Below are 13,278 nucleotides of genomic sequence, written 5' to 3'. Positions count from 1 at the left end.
AAGCTTCACCTCCCAAGCGTGTGTGCATCTGCTCTTGTACAGAGCAACATACGTGTTTGTCTCTTGATTCTTCCTCACAGGAGGGAGGCTGGGGTTCAGTTTTGAGAGATATTTTATACTTTGATGAATATGGACTTCAGACTTTTTGTGAACTGAGCTGATCTAGGCCATGGCCATGTTCCTAACAGCAGAAATGGGTCATTTTCGTTGGGGCCTGTTGGAGCTGCTCTGAGGATGGTGTTTCTAGGCCTCCTGGCCTCCAACCAGGGGGCTCTGGCTTCAAGTCTATGAGGCCACTGCCCACAAGCCTACTCTTTCCACCCACTACCCCCTTCCCTCCGGCCAGCCTCAGCCTTCTTTCCTCACCTGTCTTACTTACTTCCTACTTACTTATGGGAAAGATGAAGGGGAGTGGGAGAGACTGCAGTAGGACGTGGTGGTGACCAGAAGGCCCAGGGCTTGCAGGGTTGATCCCTTCCCCTCCTGGAAAAAACCTGCCGCAAGAAGCAGCATCAGGGGCCTGCCGCATGCCTGTGGAGTCTGGAGTGAGGGGTAAAAGCTGATTGCCTTCCGCTGTGCTGGGAGGTGGAACCTGGAACAGGCTTCATCACAGTTGCATAACTGGCTGTGGTCTGAGGCCTGGCTCCCAACCTCACACACTCCTCCCTCTGAGGCTGCCGCGTGCAGCCCAGGGCAGTGACTGGGAGTCCCAGGATGACACATCTCTAAAGGAAGGTGGGGATGAAAAGAGGGATTCTTTTGTACTCTGTACATAGGCCATACATCTGTGTAAACTGTGTTTTTGAATAAATTTTTTTTCCATAAATTTGCTCGTATGGCTCCTGGGTCACAGGGACCGCTGGAGTCGTTTTGTTCCTTTCCTCCCGCTTGGCTGGTGCTGCAATGTGTAGCCTGAAGCTGCCACTCTGCTCCCTTTTCTGTGGTTTTAAGGGTGCCACCCCCCTCCCAATACTGTCAGTGCCTCTCAGAAGACTAAAGAAGTCGAGGTCTTAGGTAAAGATAGGGCAGGAATTACTGAGGGGTGGGGAGAACTTTGGTCCCTGCCTCTCCTTATCAGCTGCTGCTATAAGCAATCTTGAAGGTGGCGGCTGAGGGCCAGGGCCCAGACATTCTCAATACCCCTGCCCCTGCTGGAGAGGGGTGGGCACCGCCAGAGCCTCACAGCAGTCCCTCCTCCCCTGGCCTCTCCCCAGAGACCAGCAGGTGGCACCATCCCACTGCCACTGCGTTTTCAAACGGTCGGCCTGAGAAAAGGACGGTCCCCCGTTTGGCCCCTGGCACCTAGAGCCCAGGGGCTGTCACTGAAGGCCTGGGTATGGGGAAGCAAGACCGATGACAAGGTTACTTCAGGGATCAAAGCAAGGGAAGAGGGGCTCGCAGGGGCCCAGCGCGGGGCTGGCGGGGTGGGCGGGCGGGGAAGCAGCGCCGGAGCCCTGAGCGCGCTAATCTCCAGCCGCATCTCTGCAGAGGAAGGCGGCGCGTATCTCCCGCACGGGCTCGTCTCCAAGGTGCTCGGCGGGGGGGGAGGGGGAGCCAGCCGAGTGGGCGCCGAGGTCGGTTAATTATCACCGCCCACGGCCCCGGGGCCCGGAGCCTCGGCCGGTTAAGTGTTGACGACCGTCCCCACGGAGCGAACTGAAGAGAAAATGATAATGGAGTCAACTGTGAAAGGGGAGGCCTAGGGGGTGGGAGTGTCTGCGCCCCAACCCCCCTTAGGTAGCTTATCTGACCCCAAACAGGACTCGGTGGCTTGAAAAGGCCCCGGGAGGGAGGAGGGAGAAGGGAGGCGGGAAGAGGGAAGCGGGAGGAGTAAGGCCCCTGGCTCCTCCAGGTACCCCTGAGCTGGAGGCTGGTGGCCAACATAAGATGGGGGTGCTGGGTGCACCAGAGGTGGGCCTGTGTCAACTAGGGCATGAGAGGCTAAGGCCACCAGCCTGGGAATAGGGGCAACCACCTCCTCTCAATACCCAGGCACCACCTGTGTGTGAGGCCCCCTAAGAACTGAAGCAGGGGAAGAGGGAACAGCCAGAGACAGAGCTGTCACACTATCAGACAGTTTGCTATATAACTTTTATTTCTGGAAGTTAAAGTAGATACAGCAATATACAAAAAAAAAAACCCACAATAATATAAATTTTTACACTATTAAGTAAGTATACATTGGAATCTGAATGCAGTGATCAGGACAGAATCTCACAAACCAATTGGGTAGGTTGGCTACCCATGGGAATCCCTCAGCTGGGCTGGGCAGGGGTCAGGCGGGGGGTTGGGGGGGAGAAAGCGGGCAGGTCCAGGAGGACTGGGTTCTTTGAGGGAGGGGCCAGAACTAGTCTCAGCCCCTCTCAGGGGCTTCTGCTACAATCAGGGTTTAAACCAGATACACAAGCTACCTAAAAGCCACAGATTTTACAATTTCTGTTCCAGCAAAGCCGAGATTCACGCCCCAGGTCCCTCAAGTTAAGCTTATGATTTAGAGAGTGTTGCTGGAGGGAGATTGCTCTGTACTACCTATCAACCCGTTTGTCTTGGAGAGAAGGTGTCGTCCCTTCAAAAACTGGCGAATTTAGGTGTAATGAATAGCATTCCCTAGAAGCTCTCTGGTCAACTGGGACAAGGTGGTTTTGGACCACCCTATCCAGCCATGCCTCTGGGTCTGAGGAAGCCCCATATCAGAAACCACCTTGCAGCGTACCAAGTGGTTCTGCGATGCACACTAAATGTGAGTTGTTCTGCCTCATTGCGGGGCCCCGTGGGGAGGGGACAGTCACCAGCGTTGGGGGGAGGCTGGGGTGTACACTCCCTCACCCAAGGGACAGACCTGGAGCTTATCATTAAGCCTTTGCCCCTGGGTTAACCAAGTGAAGTGATTACAGGTGCCGCAGGAAATCACCAAGAAACTGGGATAAGAACCATATTCCCTGAGCTCAACCAGACCCTTGACTAGGGCCCCAGAGTCTAATTCATGTTCAACCTGTAACTTTCTTCCTCGTATTCCAGGAGGTCCCGAGACCAGGATTCCTAAAGCAAATAGGACAAGGGACCTTTAGACACTGGAAGGAGCCATGCCACCAGGGGGGCTCAGGTGGACTTGGGGAAAGGAAGAATCACCTCCCCCCATCCCTTATAAGGCACCCACAGAAACCACCCGGGCTCAGAAGGCTCAGAAACAGGAGCGAAGTCCAGGGAGATGGGGAGGATGGGCTGTAAGGCGCTCCGCTGCCCAGCCTCACCTACTGATAGGCTAACACATCAAAGCAGAAAATAAAAACTTGGTTTATATAAAAAAAAAATCTAGGATGTTTAGGGTCTCTTTCAGACTTCCTATTTCAAAACCAAAGGCTAAGCCACATCTTCAGGTGTGTTTTAAGGGTTGGATCTGAAGCTCATGTCAGGGTTTATATAAATTGTCAGCCTGAAGAAAGCTGAATGCCTAAAGCACCACAGAGGCTATTAACTGAGTTTTCTTAAATACAGAAAAGGCTATGCCGATACAGTGTTTTTTGCCCTTAAAAAATTGTTTTTAACTTTAAAAAGAAACTTAGGGGCTTTGAAAGTCCTATCTTCTATTTGGACATTAGCAAGGTTAAAAGTGCAATGCCAGGAGTATGTAGCTAGAGGCGGCCCGTGGCATTAGCTTACAGAAATAGGCAGAGGGATGCCGCTGGCACCAGGAGGCACTTTTCTGACAAGGACAACAAGCTGCTGAGAAAGGAGGGCAGGGGGTGGGGGCAAAACCAGACAAAACGTTTCTTCTTCCTCCCTCTCACCAACCCTTCCACACCCCCGATCACAGTCTCAGAGAGCACATTCTTATTTGCATTTAGATAAAAGTGTGTCCTCACATTCACTCATTTCTCTATTTTAAAAGGTGCCCAGATTGCTCAAAGATAGCCGAAGTAGGAGACGAAAAGAAAGAAAATCTGGAACCACAAAGTTGGGAGTTGAGCTGATCTGGGGCTGGGCTGTTTAAGGGGTGGTGGAACACAGGTAGGTGCCTCGTCATCTCTCTCTGCGGCTTCAGTCCTCGGCTCCTCACATCGGGGAGGTAGCGCACTCCGAGGTCAGCTCCATGTCGAATGTGAGGGACTCTGGGAGGACATACAGAGAGGGCAAGTTCAGTCGCCTGAGCCCTCCAGCTGGCCGGGCACGCACCCCTGGCCTTTGGGGGATGGAGGCTCAGGCCATCCCTGCCATCCCATCTCCTGCCCCTTGGGGCCAAGACAGGGTCAGATCACCCAGATTCACTCTGCCCTCTGGAAGGGCTCAGCCTCCTTCCTACCTTAACTCATTCCCAACTCGTCATGTTTAAAGAAGCTGTAAGGATGCCCTGCTGAGTGCAGCCGCCTGGAGCCACTGAGAGGTAGCCACCCCCTCCCCCCCATCAACCGAGATGGGCTGTTGCCTTAAAACACCCAGCAGAGTTCAAAGACAGCACCCAGAAAGAACCTCATTTATTTTTTCCTAACGTAAAAATGCTACTCTTGAATTTATTGGGCTGAAGAAAATACATTCTTAAAATTAACCTCACCTGTTTTCAGTGTGGCTACTAGAAAAAATATACACTTGCACGGGGCAAGCCTGCCACTTCTATGGGAAAGGCTGCTTGAGGGCTCCTCCTACCAATGCGGGAGCATCACACCCAGGGGGCTGACTTCCCCCACAGGGACAAGGTCCAACAGCTGGATGGATACTCACCAAACTGCCCTCCTGCTGAGGGCTCAGCACCTTCACCATTATTTCCAAACTGCATCAATGAATCTAAAGTGCGGGGGGACATCGGCAGGTCAATGGTATTGCTGCAGGTCGTTCTGTAGGAAATGGGGAGCAGCAGGAGGGGAGAGGGCCGGGTTGACAAGACACAATGGAGAAAAAAAAAAAAGAAGAACAAAACACACACACACAAGCCATCAAACTCTGGTCTCCAACAGAAAAATAAAAGCTCAAGCTTTTTAAACACACGAGGCCACTTTGAGTACTGAACATAGCTCAGAGGGTTCCAACCCTTCATAAGAGAACTCTCACCCAGTGTTCTGTTCCCAGGGATAACTGAGGACATTAGAAATGAAGGCGGAATTGGGAAGGGAAGCCACTTACGGTGTCACACAGATAAACTTGGTCTTCAGATACGGGGCAGCACCTGGGAAGAAGAAAACTCGGGCTTACTGATGGGGGCCCCACTCTGGGTACCAGGCAGGAGGAAGCTGGCTGCCTCCCCAGGGCTGACTCGGAACTCACTCCATCCTTGACCAGAGATTGTCTGGAACCTCCACCTCCCCTCAGGCGGCCTCCTTCACTGTGTACTGTTCGATGTTCTAGCACTTGCAGCTTGAAGTTCAGTTCTTTCCCTAAGGCTTTCCTGAATTTCTTCAGCAGACCTTTGCTCGCACCCCCGCCCCCCAAGCCTAGACGGGCGCCAGCTTGGTGTTCATTCTTCCCTTACATCATGTAAAAAGTTTAACTGCCTGTATATGGACTGAGGATTGTATTCTGGCCTGGTGGTATCTCTTAGGTAACTTCTCTGTGAGCAGGACCGGGTCCACGCAGTCTGGGCCCGGCATCTTGCTCCGATACCCAAGTCACCGAGTCTTTAAGAGAACATGGAAATGGCTATTGCAGTTCCAAACTTGAGGGTTACAACTTCCGTTCCTATCAGCACTTCTCTGCCTGTATTACACTTTGAGCTGAGGGTATTAGTGCTCCCTCATTGGACAGCACTATCACATGGAAGAGCCTCTCTATACAGGGAGATGTCTTGTGGTGCCGTAAATCAGCGGTGGTCTGGGAGACAGGAGGCCTGGGTCTCGTTACATCTTCAATAGCTAAGAGATCCAGGCAAGGCGCTTTCTCTCTTTGTATACAATAAGAAGAAGGCCAAAAAGGGAGGGACCCATCTCTGTCATTTATAGTTCTTGTTCTCTAGTTAGAAATGTGGAGGTGGAAATAAATGGATTTTAAGTGCCAAATGCTTATATCAAGAGGTCAAAAAGCCCTGGAAACACTGGCATGGAATTTGGGGGGTTCAGGTAAACAAATCACTTTAGAGGCATGGCTGGGGTTGGGTGGGCCAGGAGAAGCAGTTACAAAGCTTGGGGCTATGACTGAAGCCTTGTGCTGTACAACAGAAATTGACACAACATTGTAAATAACTATATTTCAATTTTAAAAAGTATATATATATATATATATATACACACACACACACACACACATACTAAGCTTGGGGCTTATGGAGAAAGGTCATTGCACCAGGGCCCTTAGACTGCCATCTGAGCTTACTTTTAGCCAAGAAATAGAGTAACTTAGTACAGAATCCAAAGAAGCTACCAAGGCAGGGTTCTGGTATCTTATAAATACATTCGGGCCCAATGCCTGAGGGGAGCTGACACCCCAGACAGAAAAGGACTTAATTCCCCAGGTGATCAATGTTGCTGAGAAAAATAGCTTCAGCTATGGCAACAGTAGAAGCAAAGGAGAACTACGACAAAAAGCTGATTTATGGCTCTGTACAAGGTTGTAAATGTACTTTACCTAATTTGTAAGATAAGGGATTTGTCATTTCTATGGAGGAATCTCTCCCTCAGGCCATAAGGAAATACTGGGTGAGCTTCTAAGTAAGGAGGAAGGAAGAGTCCTGGAAAGATAGTTTAGTTTATCTCTGAGAGACAGTGATACCTTCATGATGGAAACAGAGAGGAAGCGGTCAGACGCTTACAACTCCAGAGGACTCCACACACCCCGGACCCCATGGCCAGGGGCACACTCAGGTCCTCAGTGCACACTCACTCGCCTCCCCAGGAGGCAGGCAAAGCACTTAAGTAATTAGTTCCTTTCTGGTGACTGGAGTCTTGCCCCTGAGGAAGCACTGGAGTCTCCCGGCAGGAAAGGGCCTTGCCTCCTGGCCGCACAGGAGAGGCTGGGGACTTGGATCTTAGAAGCAAAAATTAGTCAGAGGACCTAAATGTCCTCTGCAGAAGGAACAGGGCAGTGTGATGGGGGCTGATAAACAGATCTCCCAACTGAAGCACAACATGGAAAGAGAGATAAGCGGCAGGCAGGAAGTGAGAGTTTTGTGCTCCTAGAGCGTGACCAAGACAGCCCTGAGCAAAGGCAAAAGGAAAGCCAGTTGTCAACTAGCTCCGGAGTCCCTCTTCCAAGTCTCATTCTTTTCACTCTAACAAGTTCCTCACAGGGAATTCCTATGTAAAAGTGGGAGGGCAGCTGGTGGGTTTGTGTGTGTGAACTCTTTGCACAAAAAGTTTTTTCAAAAGCAACTGGGGCAGGGAAGCCAACCTCAAAGGATCACTTTAAACCACCGCTGACTCTATGATTAAGAAAACGTAAGTAAAAACTAAGAATGGCAAATCAGTCTCCTTGTCAGAATCCAGATAAGAACCCACAGAGTCCGAGCCTCAGACACCGATGGGAACAGACCAGGGGGCTCTGTCCTCCACCCTGGTGATGGCACCAGAGATCACGGGTTTAGTGTGGAAAAGTTTATGCATAACCCACATAAACGCACGTGCTCTTGCACATTAAAAAAAAACCTTATTTTCAATAGCGGCACATTCTAAATACCAATTCCACCCTCCTCCCACCAGTTCCCGTCTTCCCCTGCAATCACCGCTTTCCTGAGACTCTGCTCTTAAACCACGTTCCAGCGCTGCTAACACTCATTTCCTCCACAAAGCCTTTCTTCATCCCACTTGACGCTGCTCACACTGTTCAGTGATGGGGAAAAGGAAACACGCCAGACTCAAGTCTGAGTTGCAAACCTTCCAGCATCTGTTATGTAAGAAGCGCTGTGCTGGCTGGGCATCCTGTTACTAAAGAGCTCTGTCCTCGCTTTCTCTCTGCCGAGTTTTAGGTATGTCTCGGAGTGTGTGTGCCATTTCCCTCTTCAGACTGATGCTCCCTGTGCAGCAGAGAGTGGTGACTGGTTCCTCTCCTCTCTCTAGCCCCATCAGCCAGCCCCTAAAGCACTCGCTACCAAGTTCTTTCCTAGAAAGAGGAATAAAGGTCACCAGGTTCTTCAGGCATTTACCTATCTGTCCTCTGAGGATTCTACAATTTCCCAGTTTCCCTCAGAATTAAACACCTGTCATGGAAAATCAACAACTACCTGGGTCAGCTTCGGGATGCTCCTGGCTCTCTGGCCGACAGTACTTCCCGAACGCCTCCTCCTTTGGAATGTCAGGATAGAGATAGACCAGCGGAGACACGAGGATATTGGTAGCATCCATGATCTTATAGCCCATGATGATTTCAGCAAACGACATGTTGTTCAGCTGCTGCTTGGTATATGGTTCCACTGACTGGATCTGGGTCTTACCTGTCATGGGATATGGGAATATGGGAAGGCAAGACTGGGTGATCTCGGAGAAAAACACCTGATCTATTTTCCCTCATGCCAACCTGGCACTCGAGACCCTGAATCTCCTGCAATGTGGAAATGTTCAGCTGGCTTCAGGAGAGGCTACCCAGTTGGGCCACAGGTAACACACTTGAATAATTACTGATATAAAATATTAACAGTGTAGGTAAAAAAAAAGAGATGAAGAATGAAATTTTCATTGCAAATTTCTAGGCAAATTAGCCCCTGGAGCAAGCAAAACAAAACTGGCAAACCAATCCTCCAGCTGGAAGAATTTAGTCACCCAAATGAGTCTGAGGCAGGGGGGTGTGAGGCCATCTCTGCCCACGCGGGGGCAGTAGGTGCCTGAAACTAGCAGCAGCCAGGGCGGCCACAATCGCCACCAGGTGGGGTGGGCAAGAGCTTACCACTGATGTCCTTCTCCACCCAAGTGAAGGTGACTCCTCCTTCTTTGCTGCTTTCACTGAATCTCAGCAGGAAGGTGCCTGGGGGCTTAGTGCTCAAGATGGCCCGCTCCCTCTCCTTACTGATAAAGCCCATTATGTACCTGGAGCCAAAGAGAAGCAACAAGGTTTGGGCTGAGGTTTCCCTGCCATCAGCCTGCTGGGAGAGCAGGTGACTTGTCACACCTGTGTACTCAGCCAGACACGAGTTTCTACCTACCCTTCGTTCCAAAGGGCCAGGATGTACTTTTTCACAAGGTCAATGATATTGTCCAGCCAGACCCAGAAGGAGAAGCCCTTGCCAGCCATGTTTTCCTGGAGAAAGGAATAAGGGGAAAGACACGTCTACCGCCACCCTAGGCTTTTCCCTTCTAGGGATGAGGTGCCACCCAAATCCTCTGGTCCACTCAACCCTCAGGCAGGTCCTACTGGCCACTGGACCAAGAGTCTAGGGCCTTCAGGCCCAGCGCCCTCCCTGACAACCTTGCAGGTGAGCCCCTCTGCCCCTCCCTCTCCCAAGAGGCAGCCACACAGAGTTCACTTACTTTGCAAAATTTAGCCCATGTGATCTGACACCCTGAATAGTTCACACCAGGTCCTGAAGGGAAAAAAAATAATAAAGTAGTATAAGTTTCAGCTTTGAGTCAAGAGCTTATTTCTTAAAACAGAACACACTTGTACACATTTGTCCCAAGATGGGCCATGAAAACATTAGTTTTCATGTATTTCGATGTTGCCACTGTTGTGTGCATATGTGTGTGTGCACGCCCCCCCAACCCCATCATTTGATACCCTCCCCAGTTGTTGTTGAACCCAGCAGAGGTGGTGGATAATGTATCAGGTGCCTGTTGCCCTCCCTGCCCTTGTGTGATGGTCCAGGGACGAGCAGCACATATCAATAAGCTGACAGCTGGCATTACAGGGTCACATTTGGTGGCAGCATAGGACAAAGCAGGGGTAGCATATGAAATATTCTACCAAGATTTTTTTCCAGGGGAAAAATTAAAAACAAGGCTACAGTTTCTTGAAGAAACAGAAAGGGATGCCAAGCCTTCTAACAAGCATTTAACATATTTTCCTAAGGCCGGACAAAGCAGTATTCTAGAAGGATGAGGGAGACAGCCACCAAGAGAAAAGCAGTCTGCCCTCCACCTCATAAAAATGCTCACCGTGACAGAGACCTCCTCTGCACCCTGACCCCCCGACGTCCTGGAGCACAGTTTTCCATCCCAGCATAGCAATGTGCCCAGTAAACTCCCCTTCAGGAACAGCCCCATAGGCCAGATTCCTTTTCTGAGGAGGGCGGGAGGGTAAGAGGTGAAGTGCTGACCTAAGAGCTTCTCAGCCAGCGTCGTCAACTGCTCGATGCTCAGCCCTCGCTTGGTGGTGGAGGAGAACTGCCAGCTCAGCACCTCGGCCACTTGATCCCACGTTCCAATCGGGGGCTTGGTGAAAAAGTTCACGTTCTAGTGGAAACGACACGTTTGCATTTAGATGTGAGGGCGGTGCTGGAATGAGCTACGCTTAGTACTGTGACAACCTCTGGGAGCCAAGAAGTCTCAGGGGGACGCGGGGCTCCTTGGGGACTCACCTTGGGGTTGTTGGTCAGCATGTTATACCACAGGATGGACGCCCAGGCGTTGGGCATCTGACAGATGTTGGAGATCACCACAACTGGCAGGGAGTGGGTCTGCGGAGTGAGCGGGGAGTGAGCGGGGAGGCAGAGGGCCCTCGTGGCTTCAAAGCTCTCTTCACCCGTTTCTCGCAGGGTTTGGAATAAAAGGACAGGCGGTAAACCACACCTGCTGCCAACTCTCAGGGAGGAGTGGGACTGAGTCAGCTCAACACCCGAAGCGGAAACTTGGCCAAACTTGGGCCACGTGACTCGGGTGCTGTCTGAACAGAACCAGGAACCTGTAAAGCTGACTTGCTCACAGCCCCCCGGACTGTGACTCACGTCCCACGGACTCCCCGTTCATAAAACCTGGAAGGCACTCGCCATGAATCGGAGCTGTATCCGTTCATTAGACAGAGAGGCCCCAGGAATCAAAGACTAGGATTCTTGCTATGAGCATGTAAATGCCATGATTGCCTGTATACGGCAAACACAGGCTGTTGAAATACTATTTTGCCCAAACTTCCTAAACTTCTGAGTTCTTTTTTTTTTTTTTGGATGGAGGTACTAGGGATTGACCCCAGGGCCTTGTGCAAACTCAGCATGTACTCTACCACTGAGTGATACCCACCCCACCCCCACAAAGTCAACTATAATCAATTTCTAAATATAAATTTTTATATCAAGTTTGCTGAAAGCTGAATAGACATGTATCTTCTAAGCACTCAAGCATGATTTTACTCTCAGAAGGGATACTAAGGATATTTTGGAGAAAAAATTAGCAAAAATAAACACAATGCTTAGCAAAGAGTCATTATTCCACCTTCTGGAGTAAAAACCCCAACTAGAAGTTTTGTCCTGAATCACCCCTGCATGCAGCCCGACCCAGTTCTGCTGTAGAACTCACCTCGAGGTCAATCTTGAGGCCTTGGTGATACACCTCAGTCTCAAAGGTGATCAGGTGCAGCTCCTCGGTCACAATCAGGGAGGCCTAGAATAATGAGAAGGACACGAGTCCTCAGAGAGAATGGCAGTCAGTACTAACAATCACAGCTACGCCAACCAGAAGGGTAACCCACCAGGTGGCCACGGACACACGTGGAGCCCACGGACTCCCCATTGCTATGTTCCTCCACCTGATCTCTTACTGGCTTTATGCTGACACTATGAAGATAATACATATGATGATGACATGATTTATTATATCATAATAAATATGAATTTAAAATATATGTATATGTTATAAATATATATTATCTAGTATAAGCACAATATGTAAGATAAATAACCTTTCCAACAGGATTATAAAATGGGTAAGGCACAAAGAATGACAAAACAATGCACAGCTGCGTGCCTACCACCCAGTTTAAAGGAAAGGCCGCTACCCCTGAGGTTCCCTGGGAGCCCTTCCCAACCCCATCCATCCCTGTGCCTCCTCCCTCAGAAGTCACCGCTATTTGTCTTTTGAGTTTATCATCCCCTAGCTCTTCTTTACAGATTTACCACACTGACATCTCTAAACAAAAGGTATGTTATTGAGTTTGCAGTGTTTGTGCATCTTACACATATGGGGTCACACCCTGTGTCTCTTGTGATTCACTTGTCACATCCCCATGGTTGTGTGCACCTGTGATTTATCCATTTTCACAGCTGTATTGTGTTCCACTGTCTGACTACATCACAAATCAGTTATCTACTCTAGTGCTTATTTGGGCTGTAATTAGGGTTTAGAGTTAGCCTGCTGTGACATTGTGTACATGTCTCCTGGTGCAAATATGTGCAAAAACTTCTCTCTTGTTAAATCCTGGGAGTGGCACTGCTGGTTTATAGGGTTTGTTCATTTTTAGAATGCCAAATTGCTTTCCAAAGTGACTGTAACAATTTATACTCCCACCGGCAATATGGCAACATTATTCTGAATAAGAATTGCCAATGAATTCTTGGAAATTAAACTCCAGTTCATTTTTAAAAGCCTCTTTTTCAAATTACAAAAATAATACGTGTCCAGTTTAAAATGCAAATATTACAGAGGTGGTATAGAGTAGCCTTGTAGTAACAGCAGTGCAAATACTGAAGCCCTGTTTTGTATATATTCCTCTAGAATTTTGTAATGCATACATGAATACACAAAAAACAGTGAATGTATTTTTTAAAACAAATATACTAATTATACTACTCAAATCATTTTGCATCTTGTTTTTTCCTAAATAAATATGCCACATACATTTTGCCACCGTGGCATAGACCACCTCACTCTTTAACTGCTGTCAAGTATTATAAATTCAATTCTTTTTTTTTTTTTTTAAAGGCCTGCCAGAGGGTAAGAATGGCTCAGGGGATATATATCAGAAAAACAACAGGGTGATATAATTTTATAAAAAAGATTTAAAACTAGTTTTTTGATCACATTTACTTTTTTTTTTAAGTTGATTCTTGATACTAAGGATCCAATAATCTGAATCAACTGGGAGGTCAAGAAGATATAAGGGGGATAAAGCACGAGAGGTTTTTTTTTCTTTTTGTAAAATGTTTAACTCAGATTTGTTGAAACCGATCCCACCTCAGTGACAAAAGTGGGTCACCAAAAGCAGAGCCAGGCTGTGTCAGCCTGCAGAAGTTGGAAGGGGAATTTGGAAAGCCCCAGGCAAGGTGGAAGGCTTCTTTTCTACTAAATGGGTGTGGGCAAGGGACTTTCCACTCCTTAATGATGATCTAACTCCCAGGACTATCAAGGAAAAGCTCTGAGCCAGAGAACTCCAAGGCACCTGTCACTTCTGAGGGGTGTGTCTCTACTTCAGGCGACAAGAAGGCTCTTTTTCTCTCTCCCT

The 13,278-nt window shown here is 49.0% G+C and overlaps 1 protein-coding gene across 7 annotated transcripts in view; it reads right to left on the bottom strand.

The window, feature by feature from the left end:
* Positions 1–2,074: 2,074 nt before the first annotated feature.
* Positions 2,075–13,278, bottom strand: part of STAT3 (signal transducer and activator of transcription 3) — a 58,111-nt gene continuing 46,907 nt past the window's right edge. For 2 of the 7 annotated variants that reach the window (XM_031685535.2, XM_006199238.4), the window contains exons 15-24: positions 11,358–11,441; positions 10,427–10,525; positions 10,166–10,301; positions 9,381–9,433; positions 9,056–9,150; positions 8,800–8,939; positions 8,138–8,350; positions 5,116–5,158; positions 4,717–4,779; positions 2,075–4,109 (exon numbers count right to left, since the gene is read on the bottom strand). In XM_031685535.2, the coding sequence (XP_031541395.1) occupies positions 4,755–4,779; positions 5,116–5,158; positions 8,138–8,350; positions 8,800–8,939; positions 9,056–9,150; positions 9,381–9,433; positions 10,166–10,301; positions 10,427–10,525; positions 11,358–11,441 (888 nt within the window). In that variant the 3' untranslated portion in view covers positions 2,075–4,109; positions 4,717–4,754. Of the gene's footprint in view, positions 4,110–4,716; positions 4,830–5,115; positions 5,159–8,137; positions 8,351–8,799; positions 8,940–9,055; positions 9,151–9,380; positions 9,434–10,165; positions 10,302–10,426; positions 10,526–11,357; positions 11,442–13,278 lie in introns of all 7 variants that reach the window. The other 5 variants (XM_031685533.2, XM_006199237.4, XM_006199235.4 and 2 more) reach the window with 3 other exon arrangements.

The sequence above is a fragment of the Vicugna pacos genome, chromosome 16 (assembly GCF_048564905.1).
Source record: "Vicugna pacos chromosome 16, VicPac4, whole genome shotgun sequence".
NCBI classification, from domain to species: Eukaryota; Metazoa; Chordata; class Mammalia; order Artiodactyla; family Camelidae; genus Vicugna; species Vicugna pacos.
This window is presented reverse-complemented; position numbering and strand designations above follow the sequence as displayed.